This window comes from Sebastes fasciatus, chromosome 1 (assembly GCF_043250625.1).
Source record: "Sebastes fasciatus isolate fSebFas1 chromosome 1, fSebFas1.pri, whole genome shotgun sequence".
Classification (NCBI taxonomy): Eukaryota; Metazoa; Chordata; class Actinopteri; order Perciformes; family Sebastidae; genus Sebastes; species Sebastes fasciatus.
The window spans coordinates 3,864,998-3,885,861 of NC_133795.1; the positions used below are offsets into that span (position 1 = coordinate 3,864,998).

A 20,864-nucleotide genomic window follows, 5' to 3' on the forward strand; every position below is an offset into this window, starting at 1 on the left:
AACACTTGTGGGATCAGCTTTGGCTTGCTGTACGTGTTAGAGTGACCAACACAACCACGCTGGCTGACCTGCAACGAATCCTGGTTGAGGAATGGAACGCCATCCCACAGCAACGTGTGACCAGGTTGGTGACAAGCATGAGGAGGAGGTGCCAGGCTGTTGTGGCTGCGTATGGATCTTCCACCGCTACTGAGGCTCCTGACATATTGTATTAAATGAATAAAGTGTAAAATAACCAACATGTCTTGTTTGTTCCTTGTTACTGATAGAGAGTTCAATCATCCAATCCACCAAACAACTCAAAACAAGAGTCAACACCAACAGGAGAATACACTGTTTACCATTGGCAGAGCATTTTGGTAAATCTTTCTTGGGCGCTACCAACATAATCAGCTGTGCTGCTCATCCCACAAATGCATGAACCTTACAAGTTGGGCATCATTGTGAAGGTAAATAAACAGGCTTTCCAACGATGTAAAATACAATGCCAATTAGCATTGTAACAACAGAGAAATAATCCACCAAACACAAGTTTCCGAACTTTTTTTTCCCAGTTTATATATAAATATTTAGATATTCTTCAACTGTGCAAATATGACGAAACAGTACAATTATATTTTGCAGTAATTCAATTGTGCAATACTCTGGTTTACTCTGGCATTCATTTATACTGTACATTTAAACCAATATTCTTATTTATTTATACAATTCTTAAATTTTTACACACTTAATCATAGGTCACATTTTTCAGCATTGTTATTATTTACACTGTTGTTGTATATTGTCGTTTACTGTACATATTTTTCATATTTCTTATTTCTACAGTATTTTCCATATTTATTGTTGTTATGTTGTAGTATAATGCACACGTTTTTACATACTAATTTCTTATTTCTATTTCTAAAATTTCCTCTGTGTTTATATATATTTCTATGCTATTTTGCCATATTTGATCATTTGTTGATTTAATATAGTATACACAGTATATACAGTATATGAACTAAAAAGTATATGAATTATATGATTAATTAATAAAAATAAGTATATGAATTAAAAACTGACAGTAGTGCATGAGACAGGTAATCTGAAGAAAATCATGTGCCTCTGTGTCCTCCGGTGCTCCTAATGGCATCTGCAAGATTCCACAGACCGGAGGAAAACAACCAATCAGAGCCGAGCTGGAGACTTGCTGTCTCTGAGCAGCTGTCAATCACTTGCGTACTCCGATCAAAAGGTCAAACTAGGCAGCGCTGATCAAATATGAATCAAGATTCTGTTACTGTATTGTTGTTGTTAATGTTTTTTCAGAAACATCTTGTAGTGTACTGTTTAGCTGTAAAATCAGAAAGTTTGTCACCCGGCAGCCATGTTGAGATCAAGTTGAGGAAATACCAAGCACCGCCCACCAGCTGGAGCAAACTTTCTCATTTTACAGCTGTTACAGTAACAAAATATTAATTTGTATTTGATCAGCTTGTAGCTTGACCGTTTGATCAGAGTTCCTGAGTGATTGACCGCTGCCTCTGTTAAATGAACAGCCAATAGGAACGCTCTCTCTCTGAAATGACCTGCGATTGGCCAAAGTCTCCCGTCACGGACTAGATTTTTTAAAGCCTGAAAACAGAGCCATAAGGAGGTGCAGAAGTCTAGTTTTCTCTCACAACACTTGAATTACAATATGCTGAAAGGTTATTATGGAGTTTTTACCCATTGATGCCAAGAATATTCTGCCTACTGCAGGTTTAACTTTGTTCACAAACCCTCAGGTAGCTTTAACTATAAGGACCAATATGGGTATGAAAACCCAGTGTCATACTGTATCAAAGCATGCAATACACCTTTCCGTCCACATGGGGGAAGGCTCTGCCAATGTTATACTTTGCTGATTCATTAGTATGAGAAGTATGTATCCATGATGGGTGTGTGGATTAATAATATTGAAATATTTATTAAAACCATAAAATAATTATATAAACTGTTTAGTTTGGATAATAGGCTAATAACAGTATTCTTATATCAGTTTTCTCCATTGTTTTATTTAGAACAAGCAGGCACTAATCTTTATTACGACTCCTGTTTTTATTAATGTATATTTAAATTTGTTTATAATTTTATTACAGAAAAATACAATTACATACTAATTCAGTTAAGACATGAACACATTGTTGTTGCTAAGGAGCTAAAAGAGAGCCACCATTGGTCATAGCCTACATAATGTAATGACTGGAATGATAAGTTCGATAAGTCCTTCTTCTGCAAACCTGTGAGGTAAGAGGGGGTAGAATGATTAGATTAGAGTGTCTGACTCACTGGAAAATAGTTTTGGCTCCTCTTGTCACACAGGCCTAGTCTGCAGTGAATGAAGACATATGGGTTGCCACTAGTGGGCAACCTCTTGTTCTGAAGAGTGAAGCCAATGCTGAAGTGCCTTAAACTTGCATTCTTTCTAACAGCCAGCAGGGGGCGACTCCTCTGGTTGCTAAAAGAAGTCTGATTGTATAGAAGTCTATGAGAAAATGAGCCTGCTTCTGACTTGATTTATAACCTCAGTAAACATTGTAAGTGGAGTTTATGGTCTCAATCGCTAGTTTCAAGTCTTTTTCAATACAGCATGATGTTCTTTAGTAAATTATGGTCCCATTTAGAGTCAAATAGAACATAAAGCAGGGGATGCTTTAGGGCGTGGCTACCTTGTGATTGACATGTTGCTACCACGGTATTGTCCAGTTTGGGTGTTGTCCATATTTTCGTCTTACAACTTTAACTCTTTCACAGCATGTTTTCTGTTCATGACAGTTCATTGTAACATCTAAGTCATCTAAAAATGTCTTGTTCAGCGTGCTTAGCCCCACTGTGTCACTACTGGTTGCAAAAAAACAAGATGGTGACGGCCAAAATGCTTAACTCAGCTTTAAATAAAAGTAAACACTCCCAATATTAATTCTGATAACATAAGTGAAAGAGAAAACATAAGACAAAACAGCTTTTTGTGGGAATCATGAAAAACTTTATTGTCCTCCAGGCAATCGAAATTAGAAATGACTTTGACGTGGTTTACAAAACATACACATAGTGTTGACATGTTGTCCCATACAATGTGATCATGGTCCTGAGCCACATAAAGAAATTAACTGAAAAAATAAATAAAATCCCCAAACACAGACCAACTAAGTCAGAAATGATGGCATATGAGGCTATAGGAACGTTTAAATCAACAGGGTTATATATCCATATTGCTTCACAGTTAACCGTACCCTGTGTCTAATAAACTTTCAAATAAAAAATAGAAGTATTTGGAACAAGCATAATTGCACATACCCACTCATTAGTATTATATCAGAATTTGTATTAATACAAATATTTGTATTATTCCCATTTTATTACAAAAAAGTACAAAGGTAAAATATGAGGGATTATACTAAAGAGTTATAATACTGAACCATTACAGTATATCATACAACATCTTAAGAAAATAACATAACACTCATTTTCAGTGTTTATTAGCTCCCTCCATTAATATGTCAGTTCTCCCCTAAAGATTAAGATGAGAGAAAAGGGAAACATGGTTATAACTTCCATACAGTTGACAGTGCTGAGATATCTGCTCTGATACCAGATTGTATTTAGTGAAAGTTGATTGGTCCAATGGTAGTGGTAGTAACGTTTCCTCCTTCAACTGTGTCAGCAGAGCGATAAGTCCTTTTTCTGCAAATCTGTGAGGTGAGAGGGAGTATAATGATTAGACACCTATACTCAGTGTTTGGATATAAAGCATTGATTGCCTATTGGTTATTTTGATTGAGTGAGAGGATGAGTGTCTGACTCACTGGAACACAGTTATGGCTCCTCTTGTCACATAGGCGTAGTCTGCAGTGAATGAAGACGCTTGGGTTGCCACCCTGGAGAGGGAACAGCAGGGCAGAGAAACGAGCACGGAGGGATAGGCCGTTCTCAACCACTGACACACGATGAGAGTCAGTAGAGCACCTGTCAGAGATGTCAGATCAAATCATTAGGACCATTACACATCACCTTTTACATTTTCCACTCCAGTCCATCTAAATTAGGAGAGACACATACCTGGAATGAATGAGAAAGTATCGAACGGGGTCATCAGGGTATGAGGAGCTAGTGGTATAGCACTCCTCCAGAACGACTGCAAAGCTTGGATCACTCAGAGGCACAGACACTTGCACATGCAGGATAGAGCCCACTGGCAGAGAGAGCGGACCCGCTGGGTAGCTGTATGAATAGTTGGAGTCCCGGAAAAGATTCATGTAGGCTCTGGCTTTGGTACCTGATCCCGCGAGGCCACCCTTAAGGCTGTTAAGAAAGAAAAACAGTTAGACATGTATTTCACCCCTGCAATAGTAATTATGTTATCCAGGGATGTAGGCCCACATCTTTGAAGTGTGTTGCATACAGTCAACGAATGAAATAAAAGACTCACAGCTGAGGTTTGATTACAGCATTCAGGCTGGTTTCGGTTTCCAAGGGATAGGCACAGGAGAACGGAATAATCGAAGGTAGAACGAAGGAACCGTTACTTAGAGGGAAGAAAAACAAGCTGTTGCTGTAGATGGCATGGGTGGTGTTGGTCTGAAAGAAAAAGGTTGAATGAATGACCAGTCATGTGTATAATCAATCAATCAGTCATCTTGAGCTAAAGTACAAACCAGCATGTGACTAGGAAGTCAAAGAAACCATCGTTGGTGCTTCCGTTGTTAGCTAGCTTACACCTAACATCTGTACAGCTGTTACATTGTCTGTTTGAGGTGGGCAAAACTTTTGTGATTGACGTAAGGTGAAAATTTGCCTTGCTTTCTGTCTGAACAAACCTTTAGTCTCACCAGACAATATAAAGATACATTTACAGAGCAGTAAAGAATAATACCAGTACAAGAGAACAGAAAATGAATGAATACAATAGACTTATAGACAAATAATTAGGTGGTAAGTAAGTAGTTAATCTCACCGTCATTACAGTTCCACAGAAGCCAGTCCTACGTAGCACTTGGTACCACACAATATTATCATGCACTGTGTAGCTGGTACAGTATGGGGTCGCCAGGTGACCAGAGAATGCATTCAAACCAGCCGACAGCAGGCTTTGCAATGGCACACCAACTTCAAGCTGATAAGGGGAGCAAACAAGCTGAGAGGCCTGGATTAGTGGTTGTTGGCCTGAAACAATAAAGAAAAGAAAAAAGTGTAAGTGGGAGAGATTTTAAAAATTTTGATTTCACTGTATTATGTCAGTCTCACTGGATTGATGTGATTGTAGTAGCTGTGGTTTTAGCAGTCGTGGATCTACCATATGTGGTTGTAGTAGTTAAGGATGTACCATGTGTGGTTGTAGATGTTGAGGGTGGATAAGTTGTGGTTGTAGATGTTGAGGGTGGATAAGTTGTGGTTGTAGATGTTGAGGGTGGATAAGTTGTGGTTGTAGCAGTTGAGGGTGGATAAGTTGTGGTTGTAGCAGTTGAGGGTGGATAAGTTGTGGTTGTAGCAGTCGTGGGTGAAGTAGCTGGAGTTCTGTAGTAGCCGTAGATGTCGTAGAAGGAGTCGAAGATAATACTGTTTGAAGGGAAAGCAAAATCTCTGTCAACCGACATGACAACTGCAAGTTGCAAATACAGCACTATTGAACAAAAGTCCCATTTCTTCAATGTAACTGTATTTGATCATTTAATTCTTTGGCACCTAGGTGTGGTTGGAGTAGTTGTGGTTGGATAAGTTGTGGTTGAAGTAGTTGTGGTTGGTGTAGTCGTGGTTGGGGTAGTTGTAGTTGAAGTATTTGTGGGAATTCCTGTTTGAAGTGAAAGCAAAATCTCTGTCAACCCACATGACAACTGCAGGTTGCAATTACAACAGTATTGAGCAAAAGCCCCATCTTTTTTACTTGGTTTAGAAATAAATGATCTAAACATGAAGTATTGCCTTAATAGTAGAAGAGGATGCTCATTTTGTATGATACAAATTAGAGTTTGGAAACATGTTTTAATTGTAAATGTAGCTTGTTGTAAATAAAGATGTCCATTCTTTATGGTATCCAGTTAGTTCTAGGATATTAGGCGCCTTCTCTAGTTGTATGTGAACAATACCAACTGCAGTGCGCTTACTGTATGCATAAACTTACCTTCACAAATGACACCAGCATCCTCTCTGTGAGCACAGTTGTGGTTCCCTAATCCCCGATGGGGACAGTCTGTTAGTGATGTCTCATTCCCTGTACACCGAAGGTTATCTAACCAAATTGGTCCAGTGCCCTGTCCAAAAGCTGCATTTATTGGTGCAGACAAAGCCTTGCCACAGCCCAGCTGTCGACAAACCACTTTAGCATCATTCAAACTCCAGAAGTCGTCACACACCGTCCCCCAATGGCCATGTTGGAGGATCTCCACTCTGCCAGAGCAGCTGCTGTCAGAGTTGACCAGTCTCACTGTGGGAATTTCTGGTTGAAATGAAAGCAAAATCTCTGTCAACCCACATGACAACTACAGGTTGCAGTTACACCAATATTGAGCAAAAGCCCCATTTCTTCAATGTAACTGTACTTGACCATTTAATCCTTGGGATATAATGTGCCTTCTCTCATTATATGTGAACAATACCAACAGTGTGCTTACTGTGTGCATAAACCTACCTTCACAAATAACACTCGCATCCTCAGAATGACGGCAGTTGTGGGACCCTAATCCCCGATGTGGACAGTCTGTTAGTGATGTCTCATTCCCTGTACACCGTAGGTCATCTAACCAAATTACTCCAGTGCCCTGTCCAAAACGTGCCCTGGGTGGTGCTGCCACAGCCTTGCCACAGCCCAGCTGTCGACAAACAACTTGAGCATCATTCAAATTCCAACTGTCGTCACAAACCGTCCCCCAATGGCCGTGTTGAAGGATCTCCACTCTGCCAGAGCAGCTGCTGTCAGAGTTGACCAGTCTCACTGTGGGAATTTCTGGTTGAAATGAAAGCAAAATCTCTGTCAACCCACTTGGCAACTACAGGGTGCAATTAGACTAATATTGAGCAAAAGCCCCATTTCTTAAACTGTACTTGATCATTTATTCCTTAGGATATAATGTGCCTTCTCTAGTTGTATGTGGACAATACCAACTGCAGTGCTTACTGTATGCATAAACTTACCTTCACAAATGACACCAGCATCCTCTCTGGGAATACAGTTGTGAGAACCAAATCCCTGATGTGGACAGTCTGTTAGTGATGACTCATTTCCTGAACACCGAACATTATCTAACCAAATTTGTCCGCTGCCCGACCCAAAAAATGCCCTGTGTGGTGCTAACAGAGCCCTGCCACAGCCCAGCTGTCTACAAACCACTTGAGCATCATTCAAATCCCAAATGTCGTCACACACCGTCCCCCAACGGTTGTTGTGGAGGATCTCCACTCTGCCAGAGCAGCGGCTGTGAGAGTTGACCAGTCTCACTGTATTTCCTGGTTGAAGTGAAAGCAAAATCTCTGTCAACCCACATGGCAACTGCAGGTTACAATTACAGAGGTATTGAGCAAAAGCCCCATTTCCTCAATGTTAATGTACTTGATCATTTAATCATTTGGCTCCTTTTAAAACATTGTTTATAAATAAATGGTCTTAACAAAAACGAATGCCTTTATTGGATATCTGCTTATCGCGGTGGAAGGGGATGCCCGTTCTGTATGGTACAAATTGGAGTTCGTAAACTTGTGTTTTAAATGTAAATGTGACTTGTAAAAAAATGTATGGTATCCAGTTAGTACTAGGATATGTTGTTCCTTCTCTAGTTGTATGTGAACAATACCAACTGCAGTTTGCTTACTATATGCATAAACTTACCTTCACAAATGACGCCAGCATCTTCTCTGTGATTACAGTTGTGGTTCTCTAATCCCCGATGTGGACAGTCTGTTAGTGATGTCTCATTCCCTGTACACCGTAGGTCATCTAACCAAATTACTCCAGTGCCCTGTCCAAAACGTGCCCTGGGTGGTGCTGCCACAGCCTTTCCACAGCCCAGCTGTCGACATACCACATGGGCATCATTCAAATTCCAGCTGTCGTCACACACTGTGCCCCAACGGCCGCGGTGGAGGATCTCCACTCTTCCAGAACAGCTGCTGTTAGAGTTGACCAGTCTCACTGTGGGAGTTTCTGGTTGAAGTGAAAGAAAAATCTCTGTCAACCCACATGGCAACTGCAGTTTGCAATTACAGCAGTATTGAGCAAAAGCTCCATTTCTTCAATGTAACTTTACTTGACCATTTAATCCCTTTGTTCCTTTTTAAACATTGTTTTATAAGTAAATGGTCTTAAAACAAAGTAATACCTTTATTGTATATTTGCTTATCACGGTGAAAGAGGATACCCATTCTGCAAGGTACAAATTGTAGTTCGGAAAAGTGTGTACTAATTGTAAATGTGGCTTGTTGTAAAAAAAGAGATGTGCATTCTGTATAGTATCCAGTTAGTGCTAGGATATTAGGTGCCTTCTCTAATTATATGTGAACAATACCAACTGCAGTGCTTACTGTATGCATAAACTTACCTTCACAAATGACACCAGCATCCTCTCTGTGAGCACAGTTGTGGTTCCCTAATCCCCGATGTGGACAGGCTGTTAGTGATGTCTCATTCCCTGTACATTGAAGGTTATCTAACAAAATTGGTCCAGTGCCCTGTCCAAAAAGTGCCTTTCCTGGTGCTAACACAGCTCTGCCACAGTCCAGCTGTCGACAAACCACCTGAGCATCATTCAAATTCCAGAAGTCGTCACACACCGTCCCCCAACGGCCGCCGTGGAGGATCTCCACTCTGCCACAGCAGCGTCTGTCAGAGTTGACCAATCTCACTGTGGGAATTTCTGGTTGAAGGGAAAGAAAAATCTCTGTCAACCCACATGGCAACTGCATGTTGTAATTACACCAGTATTGAGCAAAAGCCCCATTTCATCAATCTAACTGTACTTGATCATTTAATCCTTTGGCTCCTTTTAAAAACATTGTTTGTAAATAAATGGTCTTAACACTAAGTAATGCATTTATTGGATATTTGCTTATGACGGTGGAAGAGGATGCCCATTCTGTATGGTACAAATTGGAGTTCGGAAACTTGTGTATTGATGGTAAATGTGGCTTGTTGTAAAAAAAAGATGTCCATTCTGTATGGTATCCAGTTAGTGCTGGGATATAAAGTGCCTACTCTAATTATATGTGAACAATACCAACTGCATTGGGCCTACTGTATGCATAAACTCACCTTCACAAATGACACCAGCATCCTCAGCATGACGACAGTTGTGATTCCCTAATCCTGGATGTGCACAGTCTGTTAGTGATGTCTCATTCCCTGTACACTGAAGGTTATCTAACCAAATTTGTCCAGTGCCCTGTCCAAAACGTGCACTTCCTCGTGCTGACAAAGCCTTGCCACAGCCCAGCTGTCGACAAACCACCTGAGCATCATTCAAATTCCAGAAGTCATCACACACCGTCCCCCAACGGCCATGTTGGAGGATCTCCACTCTGCCAGAGCAGCGGCTGTCAGAGTTGACCACTCTCACTGTGGGAGTTTCTGGTTGAAGTGAAAGCAGAATCTTTGTCAACCCACATGGCAACTGCAGGTTGCAATTACACCAATATTGAGCAAAAGCCCCATTTCATCAATCTAACTGTACTTGGTCATTTAATCCTTTGGTTCCTTTTTAAACATTGTTTATAAATAAATGGTCTTAACACTAAGTAATGCCTTTATTGTATATTTGCTTATTGCGGTGGAAGAGGATACCTATTCTGTATGGTACAAATTGGAGTTCGGAAACTTGTGTATTAATTGTAAATGTGGCTCAGCTGTCCTCCCTCCATGATTGCTAAGCTGCGACCACAGAAGGGATGTCTCTTAACTTTCACCACTTAAACCCGATAAAAGTGAAATTCTTTTAATTGGACCCAATAATTTTGCCACTGCACTTCATCAGTTTATTGGCCCATTACATTCAAATATCAGTCCTCCCGCTAAGAATCTTGGTATCATCTTTTACCGGTATATGACTTTTGACCATCATGTCACTAAACCTGTCCAGTCCTGTTTTCTCCAGCTAAGAAACATTACAAAAATCAGATGCATCTTGTCTTCCACAGATCTTAAACTAGTAATTCACACTTTCATTGTATTCAGTCTTGACTGTTGTAATTGTAACAGTGTTTAAAAGGAGCTATTCAAAAACGTTTAACCTACTATACTTGTTCAAAAAACACATATCCATTCTGTATGGTATCCAGTTAGTGCTAGGATATAATGTGCCTTCTCTAATTATATGTGAACAATACCAACTGCAGTGTGCTTACTGTATGCATGAACTTACCTTCACAAATGACACTAGCATCCTCACTGTGAGCACAGTTGTGGGTCCCTAATCCCGGATGTGGACAGTCTGTTAGTGATGTCTCATTTCCTGTACACTGAAGGTTATCTAACCAAATTTGTCCAGTGCCCTGTCCAAAACGTGCAATTCTTGGTGCTGACAGAGCTCTGCCACAGCCCAGCTGTCGACAAACCACTTGAGCATCATTCAAATTCCAGAAGTCGTCACACACCGTCCCCCAATAGCCGTGACGGAAGATCTCCACTCTGCCAGAGCAGCGGCTGTCCGAGTTGACCACTCTCACTGTGGATATTTCTGGTTGAAGTGAAAGCAAAATCTCTGTCAACCCACATGACAAGTGCAGGTTGCAATTACACCTGTATTGAGCAGAAGCCCCATTTCTTCAATGTAACTGTATTTGATTATTTAATCCTTTTGTTCCTTTTTAAACATTGTTTATGAATAAATGGTCTTAACACTAAGTAATGCCTTTATTGTATATTTGCTTATCGCGGTGGAAGAGGATGACCATTCTGTATGGTATAAATTCGAGTTTGGAAACTTGTGTATTAATTGTAAATGTGGCTTGCTGTCAAAAAAAATTCCATTCTGTATGGTATCCAGTTAGTGCTAGGTTATAATGTGACTTCTCTAATTATATGTGAACAATACCAACTGCAGTGTGCTTACTGTATGCATGAATTTACCTTCACAAATGACACCAGCATCCTCTCTGTGATTACAGTTGTGGGTCCCTAATCCCCGATGTGCACAGTGTGTTAGTGATGTCTCATTCCCTGTACACTGAAGGTCATCTAACCAAATTTGTCCAGTGCCCTGTCCAAAACCAGCACTTACTCGTGCTGACAAAGCCTTGCCACAGCCCAGCTGTCGACAAACCACTTGAGCATCATTCAAATTCCATAAATCGTCACACACCGTCCCCCAACGTCCGAGCTGGAAGATCTCCACTCTGCCAGAGCAGTGGCTGAGAGAGTTGACCAGTCTCACTGTGGGAATGTCTGGTTGAAGTGAAAGAAAAATCGTTGTTAACCCACATGACAACTGCAGGTTGCAATTACACCATTATTGAGCAAAAGCCCCATTTCATCATTGTAACTTTATTTGACCATTTAATCCCTTTGCTTCTTTTTAAGCATTGTTTATAAATAAATGGTCTTAAAACAAAGTAATGCATTTATTTTATATTTGCTTATGACGGTGGAAGAGGATGCCCATTCTGTATGGTACAAATTTGAGTTCAGAAACTTGTGAATTTATTTTAAATATGGCTTGGTGTCAAAACAATTTCCATTTTTTATGGTATCCAGTTAGTACTAGGATTTATTACACGGCTGTGTTTAATATTCGATTCTGATTGGTCAATTACGGCGTTCTGCGGTCTGTAATTTCTGTATAACAGACCGTTGCATTGGGCGCAGTTCTGATGTCAGACTCTGGCGGACCATTTTTAGTGTCAAAATATTGATTTCTTCAGTAGGCAGCCCTGTAATAAGCAGGATAATGAACAGCTCTTGGGTCATTGTTGTGAAAGAATCCCTTTCAGGTCGATGAGAGACACTGTCGGGGATTCTTTCACAACAATGACCCAAGAGCTGTACATTATCCCTTACATAATGTGCCTTCTCTAATTATATGTGAACAATACCAACTGCATTGTGCTTACTGTATGCATAAACTTACCTTCACAAATGACTCCAGCATCCTCAGCATGACCACAGTTGTGGGTCCCTAATCCCCGATGTGGACAGTCTGTAAGTGATGTCTCGTTCCCTGTACACTGAAGGTCATCTAACCAAATTTGTCCAGTGCCCTGTCCAAAACGTGCACTTCTTGGTGCTGACAAAGCCTTGCCACAGCCCAGCTGTCGACAAACCACTTGAGCATCATTAAAATTCCAGAAGTCATCACACACTGTCCCCCAGCGGCCGCGGCGGAAGATCTCCACTCTGCCAGAGCAGGGGGTGTTAGAGTTGACCAGTCTCACCGTGGTAATTTCTGGATGAAGTGAAAGCAAAATCTCTGTCAACCCACATGGCAACTGCAGGTTACAATTACACCAGTATTGAGCAAAAGCCCCATTTCTTCAATGTAACTGTACTTGATAATTTAATTATTTGGCTTCTTTTTAAACATTGTTTATAAATAAATGGTCTTAACAAAAAGTAATGCGTTTATTCAGGCCCACCGTCATTGTACGTGAACAATACCAACTGCAGTGTGCTTACTGTATGCATGAACTTACCTTCACAAATGACACCACCATCCTCTCTGTGAGCACAGTTGTGGGTCCCTAATCCCCGATGTGGACAGTCTGTTAGTGATCTCTCATTCCCTGTACACTGAAGGTCATCTAACCAAATTTGTCCAGTGCCCTGTCCAAAATGTGCATTTACTGGTGCTGCCAGAGCCCTGCCACAGCCCAGCTGTCGACAAACCACTTGAGCATCATTCAAATTCCAGGAGTCGTCACACACCGTCCCCCAAAGGCCGAGGTGGAAGATCTCCACTCTGCCAGAGCAGCTGCTGTTAGAGTTGACTAGTCTCACTTGAAGACTTAGTGGTGCTGTGGTTGGAGCAGGTGTGGTTGGAGTAGGAGTGGTTGAAGCAGTTGTGGTTTGAGCAGCTGTGGTTGGAGCAGGTGTGGATGGAGCAGTTTTGGTTGGAGAAGGTGAAAAAATAAAGACACTTTATCCCAATGTGATGAATCAGATAATGCACGTAATCAGGGATAATGTGTGTTTAGTCAATGTTTGAACTTTTCATCAAATATATGATGAAATAAAACGAAGTAATTGTGGCAAACCCACTGAGAATTCCTTACTCTATGCAGCTTATAACATCTTTTAGCATGATTGTTTTGGTTATTAAGGCAGTTGAGTCCCACTGCTCTTGCTCCACCCCTATGTAAAACAAGCTCTCTGATTAGCCAGTGTTTGCTAGCTGCAAAAAATGTCAGAGAGCTGAAGTTCACTAATGTTACTAGCTGGGGAAGAAACAAGAACATCTAGAAAGGAACACATTTTTTTTTGCCGTGCTCGGAATTGGACCTTACATAGTTGCCGTAACAACGTAGGAAAAGAACATTCCTCCCAAAGACACGCACCACGACGCAATTACAAATGTCCGTATCTGTATCCAGCAAATACTGCTCATAAGTCCTCATAATTGTTATAGTATCATGTAATTGCTAAAAAACTTATACAGCGCTGTCACTTTAATTAAAGCTCACAAAGTCATCCTATATCGTGTTATTGATGGTTATAGGACATTATTCCAGTTCAGAAACTTAGAATTTATAATCTGTTATTATATGTTAGAGCAGTTCTCTATGTGTCTTTATGACTAGCTAAAGTTACATTAGTTATAATGCTGTGTAAGCCAGGACTCAGATTCTCCCTTCAAACACCTTTGTGACTTTGGCATGGAGGTATAACACATTATGAATGCTGAACTTAATACATGATGTCCATCACTTATAATACTTCACAATGCTTGTTAAAGGTCATCATGCATGATTATAAACATGTATAAAGAGTTTTATAAAGCCTTATGAATGCATTATAATGTCTTGTGAATTTGCTTAAAGTGCATAACAGGCATGACCTTCATATGTCTATCAATGTATTATATCTCTGCATTAAGAAATACTGATTTTTAATAATTGGCTGTGTAACCCAGTTAAAACTTACTGCAGCACTAACTAGCTCACTCACTTATATTCCCAAGTCGATGGACACCACAGTGCTACGGCTGGGGCTCCCATAATAGATAATCAAACTTTACAACCACAAACTAGAGACATAGGACATTCAGAGGATGTATAGCTTTCCCAGGTAGATTGACAATAAGGGGGTTTCTGAGTGCTCACCATCCAATCGCCGACAAATTTAATTCTTCCAGAAATCTCAAAATGTCAAAAGATTTTGATTTCAAATCACGGTATGGATTTTGCTATGGTGTTCCTCAAGGTCTTGGTGTCTTAAAGTTGTGTTTTGGAGGGATTATTGATCATATGTATCAATTCTAGATTCGTAAAAAATGGTTACATTTATCACCAAATGTGTGTAACAAATGGTATCAACCCAGAAATTGCTGCAACAACTTATGAGACATAATTGAGCATGGGAATGGCCATCATAAACTTCAATCATAATGTTCTAAACACATACACTTTTACAATGTATTTATTTAGAATTTAATCTACTAGCTAAAACACGGAGGGAAAGTTAAGATAATAACTGACGCCGAGTACCAGGGTTAAGAGAACTCAGGGTCCTACCCACACTTATTTTATAGAGGGTAGGAATACTACAGCTGTCTAAAATTAAAGATCAGGCTATTGTTCACTGCTATTTGTTCCATGCATGTTCAATTTTAATGCACCAATGACTAATTTCTTTGGCCACTTGGGGGCAGTGGAACAAGCTGTAAACAACATGGACATGCAGTTTAGTCACCACTCAATTTTTCTGTCTGCCATTTGTTGCTGGGCAAGCAGTATATAGTGGTTCTATCAGAGCTTTGTCACTGAAACAACTGCCCCCCGAGACTGGAAAAAAGGTTGATGAGGGTGGCGAGAGTGAAGGTAAATAATAAAGTTGCTGGCTGTAATACCAAAACAATAAGCAGAAAGACGCTGAAATGTTCTATAGAGCTGGAGGGGACTGCAGAGTGAGGAGGTAATCCTCTGTGGTTTTGAAACTCCCTGCAACTCCCTTCACATTACAAGAAATTATTTGATCTATTGTTAATATAAACTATTGATTAGATAAGTGCAGCTTTAATCTAATACGAATTTGAGCTTAATGTGTAACCTGATAATATGTCAGACACTTTACCTGTCCATCCTGTTAAAGTCTGCATTAGTAGGAGCAACAGCATACCCCGAGTCATCCCCATTATGGGCCACATCCAGGAGATAAGACGTACACTTGCTGAATAGAACAAAAGAGACATTTTAACAAACTGTGTGAAAGCAGACTCTAATGGCTTGTTCAATAAGGATGTAAATGCAAATACAAATTCACAAAATTAACAAATCATTCTACCATTAACAAGGGCAGAAATGAGATTACATTATTAGATTAAAAGATGGTTTATTTCCAGTGTTAGTCTTGAAGTGGGTGTTTGGGAATCTAACAGTAGCCATGTTTCCATTCAATTGAATTTTAAGCAAACTTCTGAAATGTTGCAAGAAAGAAATGCAAACTAGGCATGTTTCCATCAACTGGTTTGGAGCAAATTAACTTGGCTACAATGTAGTTTCGCCTGAAGTAGGGATGTCACGGGAACCGATACTTCAGTACCAACTCGATACCAAAATTCTATAAATGTGACGGTACTCGTTTTCTTCGGTACCGAACGATGCCTGCAATGGTCATTTGGTACCGGAGCGGAGGTACTGGAGATCCGTTTCCTTCCAGATCTAATGTGGGCAGTATACGCTTACAAGTGTTCTCATCTGTGATGCAGCCCATTACTCATCATTAATAGAGAAAAATAAGAACAACCCTAAGTTTCTATTCAGCACTGTAGCCAGGCTGACAGAGCCACAGCTCTATTGAGCCATGTATTCCTACAACCCTCAGTAGTAGTGACTTCATGAGTTTCTTTAATGATAAAATCATAACTATTAGAGACAAAATTAATCACCTCCTACCGTCAACTGGTACCAATTTATCCTCAAACTTAGGAACCTTAGAAACAGCTGTACAACCTGATATATATTTAGACTGCTTTTCTCCTATCGATCTCCACAAATTAACCTCACTGATCTCCTCATCTAAATCATCTACCTGTCTCCTAGACCCCATCCCAACTAAACTGCTTAAAGAAGTTTTACCTCTAGTTAGCACCTCTTTACTGGATATGATCAATGTGTCTTTACTAACAGGCTATGTACCACAGTCCTTTAAAGTAGCTGTAATTAAACCTCTTCTTAAAAAGCCCACTCTTGATCCAGAGGTCCTAGCCAACTATAGACCTATATCTAACCTTCCCTTTACCTCCAAAATACTCGAAAAAGTAGTTGCCAGTCAGCTGTGTGACTTTCTACAGAACAATCATTTATTCGAAGATTATCAGTCAGGATTTAGAGTGCACCATAGCACAGAGACAGCACTAGTGAAAATTACAAATGACCTTCTAATGGCATCGGACAAAGGACTTGTCTCTGTACTTGTCTTGCTATATCTCAGTGCTGCTTTCGACCCCATTGACCATGACATCCTATTACAAAGACTGGAACATTTAATTGGCATTAAAGGAACTGCACTAAGTTGGTTTAAGTCCTATTTATCAGATCGATCTCAGTTTGTCCATGCACGCCAAAGTTAGTCACGGAGTTCCACAGGGTTCTGTACTTGGACCAATTCTATTTACCTTATATATGCTTCCCTTAGGCAATGTTATTAGAAAACACTCCATAAACTTTCATTGTTATGCAGATGATACCCAATTATATCTATCAATCAAGCCAGACGAAACAAACCAGTTAACTAAACTTCAAGCATGCCTTAAGGACATAAAAACCTGGATGACCTGCAATTTCCTGATGTTAAACTCAGACAAAACTGAAGTTATTGTACTAGGCCCTGAGCACCTCCGAAACAAATTATCTAATGATATAGTTACTTTAGATGGCATTGCCCTGGCCTCCAGCACCACCGTAAGGAACCTGGGAGTTGTCTTCGACCAGGATATGTCCTTTAACTCTCACATAAAACAAACCTCACGGACTGCCTTCTTTCATCTACGTAACATTGCGAAGATCAGGCACATCCTGTGTCAAAATGATGCAGAAAAATTAGTCCATGCATTTGTTACCTCTAGACTCGATTACTGCAATTCCTTATTATCAGGCTGCTCCAATAAGTCTCTTAAGACTCTCCAGTTGATCCAGAATTCTGCAGCACGTGTACTGACTAGAACTAGAAAAAGAGATCATATTACGCCTGTATTAGCTTCTCTGCACTGGCTGCCTGTAAAATCCAGAATAGATTTTAAAATCGTCCTCCTCACCTACAAAGCGCTAAACGGTCAGGCCCCATCATATCTTAAAGAGCTCATAGTACCCTACTACCCCACTAGAGCACTGCGCTCACAGAATGCAGGGTTACTTGAGGTTCCTAGAGTCTCCAAAAGTAGAATGGGAGCAAGAGCCTTCAGCTATCAAGCTCCTCTTCTCTGGAACCAGCTCCCAGTTTCAGTCCGGGAGGCAGACACCGTCTCTACATTTAAGAGTAGGCTAAAGACTTTCCTCTTTGATAACGCTTATACTTAAGCTGCTATAGGCATAGACTGCCGGGGGACTTCCTATGACACACTGTCATAAGGAACTTCCTATGACACACTGAGCTCCCCTCTCCTTATGTATATACTCATGTCCCATGTCCATGTTGTTACTAACTTCATTCCTTCCCGGGAGTCCTTGTGCCTCCTTGTCTCGCAGCTAACCGTGGAGCGGGGTCACACCTGGAGCGAGGTTATACCTGGAGCATGGGTACACTTGGAGCAGGGTTTCACCTGGATCTTGGTGGTCTCCGGTATTGTGGCTGCATCTGCTGCCGCGTCGGTGCCTGCTTGACACCAACTGCTACCATCCCTAATTAACTACGTCTGTACGAGGGACTACCAATGCTAACGAGGGATTTCCAACACCTAGTGACAATGTGGCAGCCTGGAGAATAACACTTCTCAATCACTGCCAAAGACATCAAGAGCTCCCAGCAAGCATGCTGATGCTGCAGGAACCAACGCACGGGCATCGATCGCAGGGACGTCCCACACCAATACACATGGACGTACTGAGGAGAGATGCTGGACAGTGCTGGCTTTCCGATAGTTGTATTATCACTCTTTCCATCCACCACTATTCGTTTTGTGTTATCAGTCCTACTTGTATTAGCTATTACAGCTGCTAGACTGCTATTGTGGCTGCTTCTCTATCTCTCTATCTATCTATCTATCTATCTCTCTCTCTCTCTCTCTCTCTCTCTCTCTCTCTCTCTCTCTCTCTCTCTCTCTCACTCTCTCTCTATCTATCTATCCCCCCAGCCGGTCTCGGCAGATGGCCGCCCGCCCTGCGCCCGGTTCTGCTCCAGATTTCTTCCCAGTAATCGGGGAGTTTTTCCTGGCCACAGTGCGCTTGGTGGATCCTGTTGGGTCTCTAAACTATGGTGTATGGTCATAGACCTGCTCTATATATAAAGCGTCTTGAGATAACTTCTGTTGTGATTTGACGCTATACAAAAATAAATTGATTTGATTTGATTTGATCTGCCATGAAATGAAGGAAGAAGCTGAACGCCGTAACAGCATGGAAAAAAACAACAACACGAGTGGTGATGGCAGCTGCTGCAGCGCTACCTCCGCCTCAACTCCTTGAGAAAACAATTAGCAAGAGTCGGGTATGGAAGTACTTTGTGTCCGAAGCGGATTTACAAGGAGTGATAATAGATTCGCAAATACCAGTATGAGGTGCAGTAACGGTGCCGTCGTACTTTTCTTTCCAAAGGAGGAAATACTTCCAATATAGCAAAGCACCTCAAAAACAGACATCCAGTCCATATTGTTTATTTTAAATACTTGAAGGCTACATGCCACTTTTCTGTTTTGCAATGTTAATAGACGTTTCTTCTTATTTATTACTTAAAGGCTACATGCCTGTTTTTTGTTATGTTCAAATGTTTTAATAAAGGAGTGCATGTTGAATTACATGGGATTTATGTTTTTTTTACCGTGGTATCGAATTGGTATCAAGAATTGTGTAAATTCACTGGTATTGGTATCGACTACTAGATTTCTGGTACCGTGACATCCCTAGTCTGAAGTTGACAGACGTAGGCTTTGCATGGCTGTAAGCCGCTAGTAGACAGAGTAGAAAAGGTATAGGTTGTGAACTGGAAACAAAACAGATTGCCTTGGCCATCTAACCCATGTAAGATAGAAAAATGACGAGAGGTCTTCATGAATTTGTTTCAATTGGGCAAGTCTTAATTGTTCTTTCATTTCCGCTAGTATTGGCCATGTTTCATGCTGTCCGTAAACAAAGACAAGCATTCGTGCGTTATGGGAATACCCGGAAAGACGCTATGGAACTTTTATAGAATTTTGCCATTTCCATACAGCTTTTCTAATGCCATGCTTCAAAATACACATAAAAATATTGAATGGAAACTCAGCTAGTGAGTGAAAGAGCTTTTTCGAGAATTCAACTGTGAGAATGGGACCGTGTAGAAGCCAGTTTTGGCATCCAGAGACATATAATATAACTATTACATTGTTAGTCACTTGTAACCCTCAAAATGTAACTTGGATTGTAAAGATAAACACAATACCAGGGTACAAATTTGCAAGGGAACTGATTTTACCCATTTGTGTCAATTAGTGTTAACCAATTATATCACATGAATAGCCCAATCATAAAATGTAGAGTACCGTCTATATTCTGTTAATCACCTCCACCACTGCCCCCATCATTATTGTCATCATCATTCACTTACCTTTCCAGGTGTGAGGCAGGCAGTTGTCCTTGGAGGCTGACTGGCAGTGCTGCGTCAGTTGTCAGAAGAGAGTCTCTGTGAGCCGTAGACCTGTGCTGCGTCCCTTGGTGTACTGGACCATTTATAGGAGCCAGAAGATAATTAGGTGTTACAATGATGCTTGGTATGTTTTCTGAAGTGGTAGCCGAGTTTAAGAATGTTGCATATCTAGACAAGCAACCAAGTTAACCACTTGAACTTGCCTGACAAGTTATGAGTTGGAACATTAGAAGTTTACAGTATTTTACAATATTTCCTTGTAAATACAAACTCTCACGAGATTGTTAAGGTTAGGCATTGACCCCGAATAGTTAAGCTTAGTGTTGTCGGGCAGGCAGTCTCGTGAGAGTTTTTGCAAGTTTTTGCAGATCTCAGATCAGATTTTGCGGTTTGGGGACTTTCTGGGGATTTCTAGACTCAACCATCCAGCAGACCTCGGACTTTCCCTCTTTTCCCCATTACCTGACTGCTTCCTCCCCCTCCCCTTTATACTCACCTGTTCCCACTTCCCTGCCCACCTGCTCACCTGTCTCCACTTTACTCATCAGTCCTCCAGATATTTAACCAGCTCATTTTCGTTCACCACTTGTCAGTTTGTCCTAGTCAATCTCAGAACCGATTGGGTATTAGTCTGATGACGTTTTAGCCTTTGGGGACAAGCGGATAATGGATATCCGGGCCAAGACTTCCTCTCCTGGCACCAATGGCGGACATGCCAATTCTGGTGTTCTCTGGCGAATGCCAATCAAGCTGCACGGTGCTGGGCTGTGAGCACAGGTCCCGCTAGAGGACGTTGGGCCCTCATGCCACCCTCATGGAGTCTGTTTCTGTAAGTTTGGTCAGAAACATGCACACCAGTAGCCTGCTGGAGGTCATTTTGGCAGTGCTCCTCCTTGTTCCTCCTCTCACAAAGGAGCAGATACCGGTCCTGTTG

The 20,864-nt window shown here is 41.0% G+C and overlaps 1 protein-coding gene and 1 long non-coding RNA gene across 2 annotated transcripts; both read right to left on the minus strand.

Moving 5' to 3' along the window:
• Positions 1 to 2,984: 2,984 nt before the first annotated feature.
• Positions 2,985 to 12,651, minus strand: LOC141776738 (scavenger receptor cysteine-rich domain-containing protein DMBT1-like). The gene is made up of 17 exons (XM_074650514.1): positions 12,631 to 12,651; positions 12,069 to 12,426; positions 11,072 to 11,386; positions 10,365 to 10,679; positions 9,260 to 9,574; positions 8,550 to 8,864; positions 7,841 to 8,155; positions 7,150 to 7,461; positions 6,647 to 6,961; positions 6,140 to 6,454; positions 5,704 to 5,809; positions 5,345 to 5,577; positions 4,976 to 5,184; positions 4,451 to 4,599; positions 4,081 to 4,323; positions 3,828 to 3,987; positions 2,985 to 3,713 (listed from the first exon to the last, which is right to left on the minus strand). Exons 1-17 carry the CDS (start codon positions 12,649 to 12,651, stop codon positions 3,624 to 3,626), a joined length of 4,086 nt encoding a protein of 1,361 aa, XP_074506615.1. The 3' UTR covers positions 2,985 to 3,623.
• A 257-nt stretch (positions 12,652 to 12,908) lies between these two features.
• On the minus strand, positions 12,909 to 19,974 carry LOC141772430 (uncharacterized). The gene is made up of 3 exons (XR_012594901.1): positions 19,892 to 19,974; positions 15,227 to 15,322; positions 12,909 to 13,011 (listed from the first exon to the last, which is right to left on the minus strand). It is a non-coding gene; the product is annotated as an uncharacterized LOC141772430 (long non-coding RNA).
• Positions 19,975 to 20,864: the final 890 nt, after the last annotated feature.